General features: G+C 49.5%; 4 protein-coding genes across 4 annotated transcripts; 3 read left to right on the top strand and 1 right to left on the bottom strand.

The window, feature by feature from the left end:
• The first annotated feature begins 2032 nt into the window (after positions 1-2032).
• On the top strand, positions 2033-2677 carry B0J16DRAFT_97257 (uncharacterized protein). The gene has a single exon (XM_046134774.1). The coding sequence runs from the start codon at positions 2188-2190 to the stop codon at positions 2605-2607; it is 420 nt and encodes a 139-aa protein (XP_045984501.1). The 5' UTR covers positions 2033-2187; the 3' UTR covers positions 2608-2677.
• A 1288-nt stretch (positions 2678-3965) lies between these two features.
• On the top strand, positions 3966-6459 carry B0J16DRAFT_97226 (uncharacterized protein). Its single transcript, XM_046134772.1, has 4 exons — positions 3966-4392; positions 4445-4605; positions 4656-5032; positions 5080-6459. Exons 1-4 carry the CDS (start codon positions 4172-4174, stop codon positions 6274-6276), a joined length of 1956 nt encoding a protein of 651 aa, XP_045984500.1. The 5' UTR covers positions 3966-4171; the 3' UTR covers positions 6277-6459.
• B0J16DRAFT_337533 (uncharacterized protein) lies at positions 6450-7494 on the bottom strand. Its single transcript, XM_046127359.1, has 2 exons — positions 7280-7494; positions 6450-7226 (listed from the first exon to the last, which is right to left on the bottom strand). Exons 1-2 carry the CDS (start codon positions 7331-7333, stop codon positions 6570-6572), a joined length of 711 nt encoding a protein of 236 aa, XP_045984499.1. The 5' UTR covers positions 7334-7494; the 3' UTR covers positions 6450-6569.
• A 470-nt stretch (positions 7495-7964) lies between these two features.
• Positions 7965-10367, top strand: B0J16DRAFT_97230 (RWD domain-containing protein). The gene is made up of 2 exons (XM_046134773.1): positions 7965-8732; positions 8779-10367. The coding sequence occupies exons 1-2, from the start codon at positions 8150-8152 to the stop codon at positions 10233-10235; spliced, it is 2040 nt and encodes a 679-aa protein (XP_045984498.1). The 5' UTR covers positions 7965-8149; the 3' UTR covers positions 10236-10367.
• Positions 10368-18129: the final 7762 nt, after the last annotated feature.

Raw genomic sequence — 18129 nt, 5'->3', positions numbered from 1 at the left:
CAACGGTATGCCACGTTTTTCTTCTTGCCTCCGATGTCAGGGAGATGGGTACTTTTTGTTCCAGAATGCTGACGTACTCGGACTTTGACAAGCCCAGTACGGAGTAAGCTCTCGCAATGAGTGTCGAAGATACAGTGATATGGGATTTTTTCGAAACTGAATTCGAACTGAAATTCCATACATCGAGTCATGGAGATAGTAGATATCCATGTTGCACATTGCCTCCCTGCCAAACCTTGCTACGACTATTGCCAGTTACACAATTGACATTCATTGTGCCACGAATACTGCAGGTTTCATACACTGGGTGCTATACCTAGGGTAGTACATAGTAGGAAATATCCCGGGTGTTGACTGTCAAGGTCGTTTAGAGCGCGCAGCAAGACTGAGCAAGTTACCCTGACGCCGAAATCGGTCACGCCCGCCAAGTTCAACTGCAAGATCAAGAGCAAAGCCGACGAGGTCCTGGCCCGAGGAACAAGGGTCTCATGAGTCTTGGCTGCGGATTGTTTCTTCGGGCTGTTTCGGCCTTGACCTACCAACGTATCAACGGCCTAGACACTTGTGGATATGCATGTGGTGGTTTGAGAGAGACAAGGGCGATTAGGAGGATCGACTTGACTCAGTATTGAAGCTTTGCCGTCTTATTACAGTCTTAGCAAAGGGCTTCCCGTCGTGTGATTGTTTTCTGGTCGTCCGTGTTAGTTCTCTCAAGCCAATAAGAAAGGAAATATACGGCCTTTGCACAGACATGAGAAGAGGAAATACCGCTTTCGATATCATAGCGGTACTCACACGTGCAAGAGAGAGTGGCATGCATGCATCTCGGTCTGTGTCTCGCCTAAATCTCTTGCTTCAGTCTGTGTGTCAGCAACACCAAGGTTTCAATATCCATGAAACGATCCCGTTAGCTAGCCGATGGCTGCCGTTACCCTGCCATGCTATGCCATATGGCAAAGTTCCACAAACTATACATTGTAAAAGTTGTACTCTATCCCAAGTCTGGGGAAAGTAGGGGTCGAATAGACAGTATCAATCTGAAGGCTCTAGGGTATCAATTCCACCCAAGCATTCGTACTCGAGGGCGAGCTACTCCCAGATGTCAATTTCAAGACTCTTGACATGTCACTTAGAACTGCATCAAGTATATCAAGTAATTCAGAGGCATCACAAGATGGTCTGAGCGAGTCGCCAATCTCACTGCATCTCAAGTTTCGCATGCTCTCAGACTGCCTATGCTATGACTCGAGAAATATCACATTTCGTTTTTTTGAAGATGCATTGGAACTTTTGTTGCAGTGCTAATATTGATATCTGTCAATGATCAGCAGCTCGTGTAGGGCTCTCGGACCTATCATGGCTCAGGCCTCTGGGCTAAGGCTGTTGGTCGTGGGTCTGTGCTATCAACATGAGGAGGTCGGTTCTTCTTGGCGAGAGCTGCAAGTGCCGGCATGAACTCGTGGAGAAAGAAGTTAGAGATGTGCTGCAAATCTAGAGGTCCTCTCAAAGGCTAAAGATTGGGCCTTGGAAATGGCCAGTATCTATCTATCTGGTTTCTTCCTCTGGCCATGTGCACGTTATTTCTGGTTGTTCATACAAGTTGATACAGCAAGACTGATACTGACTGAATTTGTTTTTCCCTAAAGACAGTGACAAGTCAAACTGATAGAAGCAAGTATTTGATAGAATACGTAATCATGTCGTTAGAAGAATAGAATTGATTCTGCCAAGAAGATCTTTCATCTTAACCCCATGCTTAGCCCTGAGTAACACACTCATTATAAGCAACCATTACGGCTTATCGAGATGTCCAGTCAGAGTACGAGATTGCACATATATGTTTGGGACTATAGCAGTTGATAATACGGACCATTAAGGGTTTTCTTTTCTAATTTAATACCCGTGAACCCGTGTTTTACTTATAGAGTCCCTGCTCATATTCGGGACGAAACTGATGCATCGTCTTTGGGAGAGCAAGTTTGAGGAGGAAACAGCTTCAGGTCAGGTTACCCTAAGGTCGACGCTTTGCTTGATACATGGGGAAAGGGTCTAACCTGAGAGTCTTGGGCATGTGTAGACCGGAGTTGGCTCGGTCTGGTAGATACCTGTTCTCTGAGTTGCTTTGCTCTCCCGTTGCGCAAGAAACACTGAGTGATCTTTGCTTTACTGCTAGTCATTATAGGATCAATGCAGAGTGGCCATGGCTCAACCTTGTTGAGCACTTGCTTTATTAGCTTAATAGTCTATGGAGTTGAGGTAATTACATTATATATTCCCACTACTCAATTCAAGTTGACTGGGGACAATACGAATTATGGACCAAATGTCATCTTCTGTAGTAGGACTCTGGTGTTCGTTTTAAGGCGAATGGATGAGCCATCCACTTGGAATTGCCTTATTTCCCGGGCCAGGTTCAGAATAGCGTTGTTTCAGTGGATGCTACTGCTGCTGCGGTGTTCTTACGAAGAGAAGCCGATCAGTAGAGAAGAATACATACTAACTGTGCCAAGAGTTCGGCATTTGGACCTTGAACCTGGTAGCTTTGTGTGCTCGGTTAGAGAAATTGGGGTTTCATTACTTTATAGTATGAGCGGAATGTTGGGTTGAAACAATGAGATGGAGAATAGAGCCAACCACCGGTTGACTAGAGGCAGGACTAGAGAGATAGAGGTTAGATTTCTAGAGTCTAGAAGCACCAAGCCTACCTGCTTACCTACCTAGGTAGTAGGTTGGTATTCTCCTTCTCCTCAGTGTACTGTAGTAGATAAAGTAAGGTAGGAAGCTGACAGATCTGTGACCGGGTGCAAGCTCTGATCCTTGCGAAACGTCAATGTATCCATACCTCGTGGCCGGGCGCTCTCCCCGCCTTCGGCAGCAGGAGGATCCGTGTGACTTGCCATTGGAATCTCAAACCCTCTGGGCCAGATTAGGAAACAGCACTCTTACCTTTCTGCCCTTTCACCTGCCAGAGGGAACATCCCTGCCTCGTCGTGTTTGAAGTCTGCGGCGACTTGCACGGATTGGTCAGGCGCTAGAACCCATCTGGACTTTGCCCCACTGTTTGCTTGACTTGCACTCCTGCCTCTTACAACACGACGAAACTTGACTCTGTCACAACAATGCTTCAGCCTCTTGGAGCCGGTGGTTTTTTTTTAATCTGGAGGCGATTCTCATTTTTCTTACCAGTCTCTTTTCAGAAGCTCAATTGTGAACTGTCACCATGATCTGTTCAAGATTTCAGTTGTGGCGGTTCAAGAAAAGTAACTGCCTTCTCAAGTGAGAATAGACCAGGCCATGATGGCTTCACAGCGCAGCGCGGATCCAAATATTCAGCCAGCTCTTAGTCTCACCTTGGCAGGTTCCACAACCTGTTGCAGAATGTTCGTCAGTGTTATCGAGAATCATCATCCCGGAAATTCAATCTACACGGGTGAAACAATACCCTTCTCGCCCTAATGCGGGACATGGCTCTTAACCCACCCTGTCTTCCTTTGGGCTTGGCCTCCATGCATCGACTACCATCTGTCAGGGGCGATAGCCTCAATACCACCAGACTCCGTCATGAAGTAGCTTCATCCTTGCTCTTTGGGCACCTTCTGAGGCGTGCAGGGGACGTTGAGCTTAGCTTAACTCACGGATCTAGGGCAATCTGCCTCCCCGGCCTCGATGTGATTTGTCGTCCATTCGAGATGTTGAGGACTATATTGCCTCCGCAGCCTGCCTCTCCCTCCCACCTAGTCGGTGGTGTTTTGTCCTGATCTCCGTTTCCTTTCTTGTTCTTGGATTTGCCGTTCGTTTGCCACAGGCCAGGTGCCATTTCGTACATTTCACTTTCCTTCGGTGCTTCTCGTGTATTTGCTTCATCATCTGTCTATCCGATCTGATCTGATCTGCTCTGCTTCAATTGATCTGGCACTTGTTTTAGAGGGTTATACTGTTCTGACTGCTACCACACCGTATTTGGCTGCTTCTCTTTCTCTTTTCCTCATCTCACTCTTTCTTCTTTCGACCTTAAGATCCCTTTCCCATCGATACTCTCAACCGACATCGACGACGATAGACATGGGAAACTAAACTCGACTCAAAAAAACAACGCGGTGCCGGCACTGTGAAGGCTTCAAGCCTACTCTTAATATCAAAAAGGCTTCTCGAATTGGATCAATATAACAAAATGGACAACGACAACGCGAACATGGACGCAACCGGCTTTCAGTTCCAGGCAAACTCAACATCAAAATGGGATAACGAACTCAAGTTTGCCGCCGCCGGCTCCGTCCGTACTTCGATCATCGTTCTGGCTGTTTTCAACTTGGTCGTGGCATTTACCGTCGCTTTTGTCATACTCTTAAGATCATGGAGGACATTGAAGCGAAGTGAATCATGGGATTTCAAGTATGTACCCCTTTGCCGAATCTAGAGGCACATTCTCACATCCACCTTTCAGGTCATCTTGGTTCCGCATCGTCAGGGGACGAGACGTCTACCCTTTTGCACTCTCCTTAGGCATCGTAGCTCAAGGAATTGTCTATGCTACTGCTCAAGCAAAGGGACTCGAGTCACTCATGATCCTCGACTGTGCCATGATCTCTCAAATGATGCTACCAGGTGAGTTAAATGTTTGACCTCCTCTGCTTCGGCTCTACTAACGTTTGCAGCATTCTTCATTGCTCCCTTCATTCAGCTGATCTTTGGACTGGAATTGACCCTCCGCGTTACAAAGCCGAGTGTATTCCCTTTTCGGGGGCGATTCAATACTCCCGCCTGTCTCATATTCACCAGTATTCTTTTGCTCGTAGTATTCTCCATCACGTTTGCCGTTCGCCCATCAGAGTTTTGTTTTGCCGGCCTAGTCTCTTTCCTTCATCGATACGACACCGGAATCTTCGGAACTTTGCTTACCATTATCGTCCTCGTCTTGGTCGAGTGTGGCATCATCTGCTTCAAGCTTCATACTGGAGCTAGGATGGTTATTGCTGAGAGAGATGAGGCATCTCGCATGGTCTACCACATGGTTGTTGCTGTGATCTCATACGTAAGTGCACCAGCTTTCAAGAAGAAGCACCAACTAATTGTAAGCAGACTCTACAAATCACATTTTATTTCAACACAGCGTTCTACGATATAGGAGCAGCAGGCGAGACCTCAATGCAGCTATCTATCATTGGAACTGTTGTAATGAACATGTCCGGACTTTTGCTTGGCTGCCTGTACCTTTTCCTTCGATCGAGCAGATCCCCGACTGGATACTCAGATGACGATATTGAGGCGACTCAGGGGTTCAAGAAATGGGGTGATGACCAAGAACCCACAACTCCCATAACCCCGATGCAATCACAATCTATCAATATGCCCTCACTAGCCCGCAAGGCTAACGGCAAGGAAGGATCGATGATGGACGACAGAGTGGAAGACAAAGTGTTTGGTGCACGCAAGGATTTCCTCAAGGCTGGCTTGAAGCCCCTACGCCTGGGAAGCATGCGCAACTCGGGCGATCTGCCAGCAGCACCAAAACCTGTACGAACCTCGTCAAAAGAGTCGATCAAGAACTTCAAGCGGAGCATGTATAGCATCTTCCCCAAACCTGAACCACCCAAGTCACCCATCCTATTACCAACAACAACCTACAAAGGTCCCGCGGCCGACAAGAATTCCACAACCAAAGCGGCGCCTGCACCTCCATCTCTGGCCGACCTTCTTGCGCCGCCAGCTCTTCGTTTGCCCGACAGAAAACTCCGATCTAGTGGCGCTTCAGCTCTCTCTACTGCAACAGTACAGATCGGCTTGCGTCTTTCCAACATTGGTGATATGAGCACCTCCAAACCTGAGCCCAAACCAGATGCAAACCGCGTGGAAGAGCTTGACTGCCCCAACAGTACAGTGAGATTCTTCCCAAGGAAAACGAGCCCACTAGCCATCGCTATTGTCGACGTTCCAGGCGAAGGCGCCAGGTACCAGATTCAAGATAACTTCGAAAACAATCTCTCTGAGAAGGAACTCCCGCCTGTTCCCCTGAGTGCAGGCATGGTCACTCCTCCAGAGACAACTCTTAGCTCAGCTGTGTATAGCCCACAAGAGTCAACGCCTAGCCCGTCCTCACACAAACCCAAGACGGGATCAGTCAGCTCCAGGGCTCATAGCCGACACGGCTCAAATGTGGGAGACTTAAGCAGGTTACATAGCCGTCATGGCTCAAGGACCATACCGGAATCAAGCAGAATACATAGCCGGCAGGGCTCAAGGGCTGATCCGGATGCGGGAAGGGGGCCTTGGATTTGAAAAGTTATGGAAAAAGAAAAGATGGGTAGGGCCCTCAACGGGCAAAGATGATGATCTCTCACGAATGGTTTGACACCTTAACGATTCCCTTTGTACTCCAAAGTTTTGGACTTCTCTTTGATGCTAGCGTCGAGATTTATTATATATAGATAATTTAGAAGGTTGGGCGGACATTTAACAGTCTGATTGAATGTGATGCCAGCATTGTGTAGATATTGACGGTATATGGCACTAGTACAGCTAATAACCAGAACCCGCCAACTCGACGAGCAAACACCTCCGTGGTGCACTTCCTATCTGTTTTTTGTAGTTTGAGAAGCAGCCCTTCTCTCCTCCCACTTTTCCCAGCCAGCCTGACACATGTCCTCTTCCACTACCAAATCACGAACTCTGAATGCCCTTGCCAATGAAGTCTCCAAAGCCCAGCCCAACCAGCCCGTCTGTCGCATGACAGCAACGATGACAAACCACCCAACTGCACTCACAGCACCAGCAGTGCAGCCTACAACAACCTGCTTAGGGGTGTGGTAATTGAGATATACTCGACTCCATGCCGTCGCGGCTGCAATCGCCGCCCCAGCCATGCTCACCGCAATCCTCTCAGCAATACTCCACGGTCGGTGCACACTGCTGTTTGCACGGCCCTTGAGCACACGCGGAGGATTATGGCGGACAAGCAGGAACAGCGCAAGGGAAACACTCCAAAAAGCGACAAACTGTGCGTGGGAGCTAGGCATGCCGTAACCTTTACCGTGTATGCGACGAGGACGCTCTTCCTTGATAAGACGTTTTAGAGCGAAGTTCAGAACTTCGCAGGCGAGCTGACCCAGGAACATAAGGGCGACTTCGATCTCGCGGGTGAAGAGTACGAGGGTAGCGTAGACGACACATAGAGCTTGGGGGAGGAGAGCGAGATAGGCGCATGCGAGCGATAGATGGTCTTCGGGGTCCTGCAATATATGAGTTAGAAAGACTCTTGACCACGATACATAGTGAAAATTACATAGTAGACATGGGTGACCGAGAGGGAAGCGAGGGGGGTAGAATCGTCGGCCATAATGGGCGATATGTGCGTTTCTGGGAGAATTCAAGGTATGGAGAAAGACTGCATTATCTAGCAGCTTAAACTGATGCCTCTGACTGATCCAGTTTCCGCGACCTAACAAAGGAAAGAAAAAAGTATTGGAAGATAATCCACCTCAAGAATGACCAGAAAAGATGAAAAGATCAAAGCCAAGTTTAAGCTCGATTCGTTTCTTGGTGTTGATGACGATGCTGCCAGTTAGATGTGGCTGTGCATGTGGCTGATGCCGAGAAAGACCAAGTGGCGTCTCGGACTTCCACGCATCTCATTTGTCGATAGAGGTAGTCACCGAATTCCACGACGCCGAGAAGAGTCATCATCGTCAACTTTTTGGCTCTTTCTATTATTATTTTCTTCGGCGTGAATAAGAAAAACAGTCGACTCTCTTTTTCTTTATTAATGGACGATAGAAACTTCATCTCTCGGTACTCATTTGTAATCGCTCATTTGTTCCGGGATAACCCTATCTTGCAAGTCTTTGGGCACCATCTTCTAAAGCCCTCGCCCCTCTTTGCATAAAGCTCCTCCACCAAAAGAAGCACCTCATGTTGGAGTCTTGTTAAAAGGAAGAACACAGAGAGAGAGATAGCGATACGGCCACGACGATGGAGGCCTAGCAAAAACTCATGACTAAGGGCTGGTTTCTTCTCAAGAGCCCTTGATATTTAACATAACTTACTTACTCAGCTTTGCCACTCCCCAAAGGCATTTGCTCAAGTGCATTTTCTACTTTGCGCCACCAGAGGATGAGCGCTCATATCGTTAACAATACGAATATCCATAGCAGATATGGACGAAAGCGATGATCCTCGTTACATGGAGCTTGGCTCCCTTGAAGCTATCTTTCCTGAGATCCGTCGTCCCGACTCAGAAGACCCCTTCGCATTTGAGATAGATCTCCCTGTTGAGCCTGCTGCTCCGGTGACTGTTACCTTTCCAGCACCATCTGCGCCAGCCCATCCTGGACTCACGACGCCTGTCCAAGCTGTTGAGAATGCTCAGCCGGAAGTGGATTCCCTCGAAGTCTCATACCTTCCGTCTCTACGGTTGAAAGTTCGCCTGCCCGAGGGTTACCCTGTAGACGTACCACCGGAGATCAAGATATCGACAACGCCACAGTGGTTAACGGGGGAAACGATCAAGAGACTTGAGGATGACGGGCCGCGGTTATGGGATGAGATCGGTCGTGATATGGTTGCATTCACTTATATCGACCATATTCAACACGCCGCTGAGGATGTCTTTGGAACTATTAGTCCAGAGGGGACCCTCCAGGTCGATTCCGAACATAAACTCGCTGTGCTGGATCACGACATCAAAGCCAAAAAGACAGCCTTTGAAAAAGAGACCTTTGACTGTGGTGTCTGCCTAGGTATGAGCTTTACAACCCACCCCTGAACCCCAATTAACATGATCAGATCCCAAGAAGGGCACCAAATGTCATAAAATGCTCGACTGTGGCCATATATTCTGCATTCAGTGCTTACAGGACTTTTACAACGACGCTATAAACGAGGGCAACTTATCTACCGTTCGGTGTTTAAGTCCCAACTGCGCCAAGGAACGAGCAACGGCTAGAGAACTTAAGAAGAGCAAAGTTGCTGTCAGCCCTAGTGAGCTTCTCCAGATTGGTCTCTCTGAGGACATGGTCAAGCGCTACGTCACTCTCAAGTATAAGACAGAGTTGGAGTCTGATAAAAACACAATATACTGCCCACGGCAGTGGTGCAACGGAGCAGCCCGGTCTAAACGTCACAAGAAACCAGAAGGTCTGGACTTTGCCGAGACGTCTGATGCCGAATCAGGTAAAGAGGAGCAGGAAAGGGGAAATGGCGAAGCCGAGACGACGACCAAGAAGAAAAAGAACAACAAGGACAGATTCAACAAAGCCGACCTCCTGGCCATCTGCGAAGACTGCGGCTTTGCTTTCTGTGGCCAATGCTACCAGTCATGGCACGGAGAGTTTGTTCGCTGTGCACCACGGCGTGACAAGGGGGAACTCAGCGAGGAAGAAAAGGCTTCGCTTGAGTATCTCCAGCTTCACACGAGTCCATGTCCAACATGCAACGCCCCTGCACAAAAGACACACGGCTGCAACCATATGATTTGCTCACGATGTGACACGCACTTCTGCTATCTATGTTCCTCATGGCTCGATCCCGTGAATCCTTACCAGCACTATAACCAGCTGGCCGGCGGAAAAGTTACTTCTTGTTATATGCGGCTATGGGAGCTTGAAGGGGGTGATGGCGACGACGTCGGCTTGGGGTTCGTTGGCGGTCCTGGCCCGGGAGCGAATCCTCCCCCGGCAATAAACGATATTGAGCTTCTGCCAGAAGTCATCGAGTCCGATAGCGATGGCGAGGAGGACGGGGAGGCCCTCGGCGCCCGTGACAACGATAGACAGCTGGGCGGCCAAGGTCAAGGTCAAGGCCAGGGCATAGAGATAGCCCGTGAGGGACCCCTCGTAATCCGGCTTGTTGACAACCAAGCTCGAGACGGCCGTAGAGCCATTCCCCCAGCTGCCCCCGATGCACCGCAACAGCCAGCGGGTCGCGGGCATCACGGTCCTCCACGAGGCGCAGCGGCTCGAGGACGCGGCGTAAGAGGGGCTGGGAGAGGAGGAGCGGCAGTCAGAGGCAGAGGAGGAGGGCAGCCTCGTGGTGGAGGAGCTGCTAACCGTCAGCGAGCAAACCAGCGACAACCACAGCCGGCTCAGGGTCAGGGCCAGGGCCAGGATGAGAATAACCAAGCCGGTCTTGATGCGGCACAGGAAGCGTGGGTTCGCCGGTTCGTGCAGATGGCTCTCAACGACGAGGAAGATCTTGTTGAAGGTGACTCAGACGAGGAAGACGGCAATTGGATTATTCGATGACAGCGGCAAAGAATGGCTTCACGATCATGATTCGGCATTGTGCGGCTCCGCAACAAATACAAATGTTATTTCATTATAGATAGTACGTAGCGAATGCATGCACGATCTACTGTATGAACCAAGATTTCCGGATGATGTCAACCACTTCCCACGATGATAATCTGCTTACCTGTGCTGTCACGAGTCTCAAGTCCACTTTGCCACGACCATGGTAGTTAGTTGCCTGAATCAGGCATGTTGGTGCCCTCCCTCAAGACTCGACGTTTCTACAATCCAGGTGTCAAGCATCAAGGAGGCATCGGTATCAAAACCTGGACTCCGCTACGGTAATTGCTACCCGTTAGAAAAGCCGTTGGAAAGGCGAGTGAGGTTACATGCTTTAATTTGTCCTTAAAGTACTTAACGATCTGCTGTACTCTACGTGGCCGTGTCTCTAGTACTTCTAATTAGAAGAGCTCATTTAGGCTTGTGGAAAATGCTCCGATTGTCAAAAGAGGACCATGATACTTCGTCAAATACCGAATGTAGGCGTAGGCTCCTCCACCTCTATGGGGATCGAGAGGTAACGTTGAGTAGACCGCCAGTCGGGATTATCACTCGGCAGACGACCCTGATCCTAGCCAGCTTGACTGGCCCAGGAATCAGCATCCCCAGTAGTCTACAGTACATACTGGTTTCGAAGTCCATACTACGTACTTTTTGTTGGACGGCACATGCTGACCAATGTATGACTTTACTCATACCGTATTCTCTTATGCTGGCTGGCCGATCGACACTGTAACCCTTGAAGATACGGGCCCTCGTGCAGGTATCCTAGCCTCAAGGCCGACCATGTATGTACAGTAGGCCTTGGTATTGCCAGGTCTGTTCAATGAATGATGAGAAAGTGAAGCCAAGGTTAACGCGGTCAGCCCGGACTGCGAAGAAAGCAAAGAGGTAAACTAGACCTGCACTCTTCTGGATCCCAGAGGTCAGAGCACAAACCTAAACAGTGTCTGGAAACTAGACATTGGATCGGGTTGAAGGTACCGTGTTCGGCCATGATAACCTATTGGCTTGGTGCCAAATAGAACGACACCCTCCTACGCGGGCACTGCTCCGATGGACAGAAGGTCCTCAGCCTAACGCGAGGGCAAGGCACAAGTGTCTTTCACGTGGTGTTGCACTGAATCACATTGCGATTGATAGACAAGATGGGTGCAGGGATACATGTACGAGTGTCAGATTGGCATTAGTGGTTGATACTTGGAGGAAAGCCGCCGGAAGCCCTGCCAACGATATCGTTTGAATTCTCTTGGACCAGATGCCGTTCACATCGCCGCTCATGGTGCTTGGTTGCTCACTGCGTCGAAACTTTATGGCTCGCAGGGATGCAAATACTGCAACTTACAGGTATGCCCATAACTATCGCGTCGCCTCGCATTGCATGAGCACGCGCACGCTCTCGACTATGCATACACACGGGCACTATTGTATCTCATTAACCAAGACTGAGATGAGATTGAATACCATTGGTGACTTGGTCTGGGCCGACAGTTGCAGAACGCGGGCGCTACTGTTAAGGTTGCTTCGGACGGGTAGTTCGGTTCCGGACAAGTAAACCGTATCAAGAAGCATATGATGTTTCATATCTGCTGGATTTGCTTAGGAAATAACTACTAAGCAACCACTAGAAATTGCAATATCCAGCAATCTCGCTCCTGGGTTCTGGTTCTGGGGAAGAGCTGATCCTCATCTAGTCTTTGGGGGAATAGCATTCGTTCCTACTGAGTTGGTGGGCAAATGGGACAGACTGGCTGGCTGGCTTGGTACGTATCTCTGCATACCCTTGTTCTTGTTGTAGGGTCGGACCCTTCAAGACGTGCACGGCTGCTGCTCTGTCCTTGTCGCAACGCAATTAAACGTTCTATGTGGGCGCTCTCACCCACGCCCTTAGTTTCTCGCCCAGCTGGACGCATATTGCTGCAGTGGACCGGCGTATGCTCACTGAACTCAGCTCGTGTCATGTCCTTGCCTTGAGCTGTCTGCCGGGGAATTTCTTAGGCTTACTGAAGACGTCGCGTTGATCATCCACTGCGCAATGCTCCAATGCTACCGGATCTTGGACATCAGGAGCCGCAAGTGCACCGCGAAACAGATGTGCCTTGACCTAAGAACGGTAGGGCTGAGTTCACGATACCACGTCAACGTGCCGAGTAGAATGATCGATGCAGGTACGGTATACTACTAACCAAGGAATGGATTCCCTTCAAAGTACGTAGGTATTTTCGTATTTGGACATATCGCGCTGGAAATGACGAGGAATTTTGTGGCACAAACGTTCGGCAAGTTTGTGGGCCAAGTACAGCGGCAAGGATCCCTTTCCCTCTGGAAAGCAGCTTCGCAAGATTCGCATGGGAAATGACGATGAACTAGCGTGCGTTTGTATCCTCTGTATATGTGCAGTAGAAGCAACGTTCTGATCCAAGCGTCTGGTCTAAATGGCCTGATGTCGATAAGGCCCGGATGTACTCGCCCCACGAAAGGACCGCATAGATAGAAATTGTATTGTGCAACTCGCAGGTATTACTTGAGAAGTCCGATGGGTGAGTACGTATCCGTAGTCAGTTAGAATCGTATTGTAGACTGGGTTGTTCAAGGATCTTAGGCTCTAGGGCCTAGGCTCGCAAGGCTCGTTGGCTCAACAGAAGTGACGATCGGTGGCTGGGGTGACGGCCAACCTTACCTAGTATCTATGCACATAATGTTTCGTTTCATTGCCTGAGTGTTTCTTGTTCCTTCAGATATCTGGACCCTGGTTTGTTGCATGAAAAGTCAAGTCTCTTCCATGAGATTGGCAAGCCTTGTAAGTTTATGCTAGGTTAGTAGGCACCCTGAGAACAAACGAGCCTGTTCGTAACCAAATCACAATACATTCTGCCAATGCGACAATACTATTCATTCGGTCGACGTTCGGAAATGAAAACTCGCAACTTGAATGAGAATCCGTCCCAGTTCAGGGATTCGCAAGGAATGTGTGCTACTAACTGGGGAAAGGAACAAGGCTGAACTCTGCACAAGAGTTAATAGAAACTCATCTCGCCGACTTTCATCAACTTCATGCGCATTGACTCGTAAACTTGGGTCATTAAGGGGAATGATACTCCATCGGTCGATGTGCATCGATTACATGGTTCCGAGATGAATCGCTTTCCGCATTCAAACAAACGTGATCAAGAGCCGGTTTTCGATCGGCGTTTGTATGTATGTACAATTCAACAACGCAACCAGGCCAGGTCAAGGAATATTGAGCCATTGCCCAAAGTAAGTCAAGTGTCTCCCAGTCAGGGTCGCTGCAGGACGATCAGTATCCCAAAAGGGACTACCGGCCGGAGAAGCAGGGCCCTAGCCAGCCCAAGCCACGCCAATTGCTTCATTGACCCTAAACCCGGAGAGATGTGGAACTTCGTCTTTGAGACAGCAGGGGGCGGGACCCATCGGTAGCCATCGTGGACAACGCTAAAACCGAATGCCAGCAGGGGAAGCCAATCGACTCAGCTCTCTGAGCTCATGGCGCTGTGGGTGTTCAACTGCCGCGATCTGCTGGCGCGTTGCAACGTGTGAGGTTACGATGCGTTTGAGGAACCTGTCAATGTCATCGGTGTCCGTCCATCCCGTCCCACCGAACTAACGGCCACGTTGATGAAACATTCTGATACTGCTTCTTCTGCTTCTCTTGAGGGATATCTAGGGGGCCATGGCATGTTGAGAGACACTCGACTTTCATCGTAGTGACACATGCTGTGGGCGGGTACCCAAACGATGATTCTGGTGTTTGCGCATGGATGTAGTCAATGTACATGCAGTATTGTACTGCATCTTGACGCATGCACCTGCAGCGCCGTTTTAGCGACCATGCCAAGTGACCAATCAAACGATTGATAGATTGCCCGACGGTTCAAATTGTGCTAGAGCATGCTGATAGTATCTTAATACCCGTCTGTTAAGATCATGGATGTGCGAAACATAATTTCGGGCAGAGTCTACTCCACATTGCCAGAATAGTCTCCCAATTCGTAGTATCGGCCCCTTTGTTCGAAGATCCTGCATATTGCTTTACATTTCGCGTACTGGTTATCATTTGCCATGGCTTGATTATCGAAATTGCTTGAATCTGGAAATACGGATACACCGAGTTGAAGTTCAACCAAAGCACGCTTGTTGTCCCAAGTAATAGTATCGTGTCCGTAGGCAGTCTTTCGTCAACAAACAATCCTTCCTCTCTCGGCAGGTTTTGCTGTAGATTGCGACATCAGGAATGCCCCTCACACTTGGCAGGTGAACAATCTAGTTCAAGACTCCTATTCGATCTTACTCTCAAGCCAACAGACACAATGAGCTGCCAGATCTCAAAAATCGCCGTGGCCATCTTGGATGGTTACATCGACTGATTGGCGGCGGGACAGGGTACTTGGAGACGAGGAGCTACCGTTGAGATGGCGTCTGGGCGTGTGTCTCAGGAGGAACAGTTCACCGGTGAAAGCCGTTTCCCTGTCTAAGCTGGGATTTTGTGTATTATTATCGAGATGTATCCGTATTGAACGGCAACGCTCTAATAGTATACATAGCGTTCATCGTCGAGCTTGCAAATATTCGACAGCACTCTGTAGTACCTATGTACAGTACGCCAGGTCACTGACCGAGCCCAGCCACTCAGCAACTTAGCAAGAGAGTGACCGACCATTTCTATCTCCGATCGAGCACGGGAAGCAATCCTCCACAAGGCATGTGAGAGTAACGAGCTGCACGCCAGAGCATATGCGGATGTGCTCCAGTCTGTGCGGATTTAGACATTGGCTATGTGGATGCGTAGTGGACGTGCTTTATGTCCTGTCCTGTGCTATGTTAGATATGGTTATCCTTGTCGTATGTATTGAAGAGCTCCCAAATCAACGTCGAAGCGAACCCCAACAGACAACAAGCGGGCCCTATTCTCTTCGTGATCACGAATCCTGGATTATAGCTTAGAGGATAGAACTTGTACAGATTGGTCGTTTCAGGCCTGGCGCTGATTGTTTGGTCTCGACTCGGCTCTATCTTGTCCTGTTTCCCCTGGTCAAAAATCAGAATAGTGGTGAAAGAGAATCAAGGCTAACTAACGTGTTACGCTTCCGCGCCTTCAACCCCAATCCATGAATAGTCGTCTAGGGATGGAAATGGGTTGAGTCTCGCTTCGGCAAGGCCTAGCTAGGTGTTTGAAAGATGCCCCGATATTTACCCTTGATATTGAACCTCTGCAGTATTAGGTATAACTCATCGAACAAAGGCCATGGGTATGGTAGCCGCCCCTGGTGGCATCGTGACGACAATAACACGCGATTAGGATGCCACACCCGCGACTGATTAGGTTTCTGTATTATGCTCTGCGTGCATGACATGCGAAACCTGAAGGAGGCGAAAGTAGTAGCTGTGCAGTACTGTACTGTGGTAGGTACAGTGGAAGTCTGGACACAGCCAGGAGCCAGCAGCCGTGGAGGGCTTCGAATCGAGCGATGTGGTATCTGTAGACGGATAACCAGTGTTGGAGATACGAACCCTACTGTGCTCGTACTGTGGGGATAGCCGTTGAGGGCGGCCGTTGGGAAGGGGCACGGCCCCGTCCGCTCTTGTCTTTTCCTGGCTCGCTTCTGGCATTTTTGCGTCTCTAGTGCATCAATCTTGCTTATTAGTGGTGCATACCCTGGTCGCACTTTCTCCTCGTACAGTACTGTACATCTCCTTGCTTCGTCCAGAGCAGAAAGCAAGAGCCATCATGTACCCCACCCAACATCCTTCCTTGTGCCCTTGTCTCATCTTTCTTAGACCTGGACCTTGTTCGTTCTGATATCCTTTTCTCCACCAACAAACCAACCAACGATATCGCGAGACATTGATGCAACGGCGCGTCTTTGAAGCCATCTCCAAATGGGCGTCCATTTTGAACCTTGCGCATTCTTCCCCTCGCGCGTCTCCACGAGAAGAGCCACAGAAAGCTTGACCATAGAACCTATGACGGCAATTGCTGAGTCGTGACAGCTCTTGAAAGACCCTGTTGCAGTTCCTTGCCTCTACGTGTCTCTGCGCAATGCTCCGCGAACGCCGTAATCATCTTCGTCATGATGAACATCGGGCACGTTTACTCTGTCTTACCAGCAAGGATCATGAAATCCAGGGAAATGGAATGGCGGTCCAGTCTAAAAGCCACATGGCTCAGCACATGTAGCCACAATCTTGTTCTTGGACTGGAACAAACGCCCACTACAGAATATGCCAGCTACAATCCTGAATCTCATTCAAACACAAGGCTGCATGCCGGAGCAAGCTTCTCCGCACGTTCGGCCAAATTCAATTCCAGTATTATGCGGCACAAGCATATCCAAGCCTGATGATGGTCGCCTCGCTCGCAGACAATTAATATACACTTTACAACACAGGCCACCGCATGGACATCCTTGGTTAGCTCATGGGCCTGTGGTTCGCGCTATCTTCTCCAGGTCGCCTGCTGTCATTACTGCAGGGCTTTCGACACTGTACTGTATACATACCTACGTACATGTGTGCGTGCGTGCGTGCGTGCATACATACATACAGCATTGCTGCTTGTCGTAATGCCACAATATGCAAGTAGCGCGCGCCCGCCCCTGCTACTGACACTGCTGAGAATGGTTGATGCAATGATGGAGAGCTCAATGGTTGTGCCGGGGCCGCGCCGTTCACTCCACCTTCTCCGTCTGCCTCCGCTAAAAAGGTTTGAGTAAGCATAAGCTAAGCTGTCTCTTTTGCCAGACCAAGAAGGTACTCCATTCTCTCATCTCCCGAGTCGATCCCAAAACGGATCGTGCTCAAAATCAGAGCTGCTCCGGCTTGTGGCCGGGCCTCCATTCAACTGTTCACCGAGTTGACGATGAATTGTAGGCACCTCAGTCGCTTCTGCCCGATAACGCCCTGTATTAATGGTGTTCCAGGGCCACTTGTGCTTGCCAACGCGCAACGCATCATAACCACGACCTGATCATGATGCCCATGGGTGGAAATCTCCTTCACGCAGGCAGGCAAACCCTGGTCAATAGCAAAACTCTTCAAACCTGAGTTTTCCTCTGTTTCCTCGCCTCCCTGCTTTTGTGAGTTGCCCCATTGGCAACTCTGTCCAACGGTTTTCTAGAAATTTGCGGGCCAGCAACCTTCACCACACGTCGGAGGATTCTTCTCTCAGAATCAATATGCCCCGGTCAGACATCAGAGCTCGGGATTGGCCATCAATAGGCCAGCTTGATTGAGGAGGGAGGGGGCTGCCGGGCCCTCAGAGATAGTCCCCGTGTCCCCGCTCGACCCATTTCCTCGTCAGTTTCTATCCATCTCATCCCAACCGGCATGGATGGGGTAACTAGTACGTGGGACCTTGCGCTACACATGCCATGTTCTTATCCAAACTTTAGCGTCATGACTTGTCAACAGTACATAGCCCTTCTCTTAACTGGCTTTTCGAGCAGGGATGTTCTCGAACCCCTCGGTAGACGCTGACGAGGGGATGGCATGGCAAGGGACTGCGTGCTGGGGCGTGTCTGGGATGTCTTCTCTTACCCTCGCGTCAAGGCCCTGGTTCTCTCCCAAAAGCCCGTCGGTCATGTATTCAACTTCTGTTAACCTGCCAGTATCCGGCAGTTTACGGTTCCTTTAGAACATATCAAATAGTGTTTGGCGCATAGTATAGCTTCGTCCTAGTCCCATTGTACGCTCCATCTATACTCATCGGGCCTGTTTCTACCCCCAAAGCAGCGTACAACGAAGCTCGTCGTTAACCGCGCACGTTCTCTACCTATGCTCAAGTCTTATTTACGGCTGTTATATCGTCCTACGGATTATTACACTGGATGAA

This window comes from Fusarium flagelliforme (genome assembly GCF_020744385.1).
Source record: "Fusarium flagelliforme strain FIESC 12 MPI-CAGE-AA-0113 chromosome Unknown B0J16scaffold_3, whole genome shotgun sequence".
Taxonomy (NCBI): domain Eukaryota; kingdom Fungi; phylum Ascomycota; class Sordariomycetes; order Hypocreales; family Nectriaceae; genus Fusarium; species Fusarium flagelliforme.
This window is presented reverse-complemented; position numbering and strand designations above follow the sequence as displayed.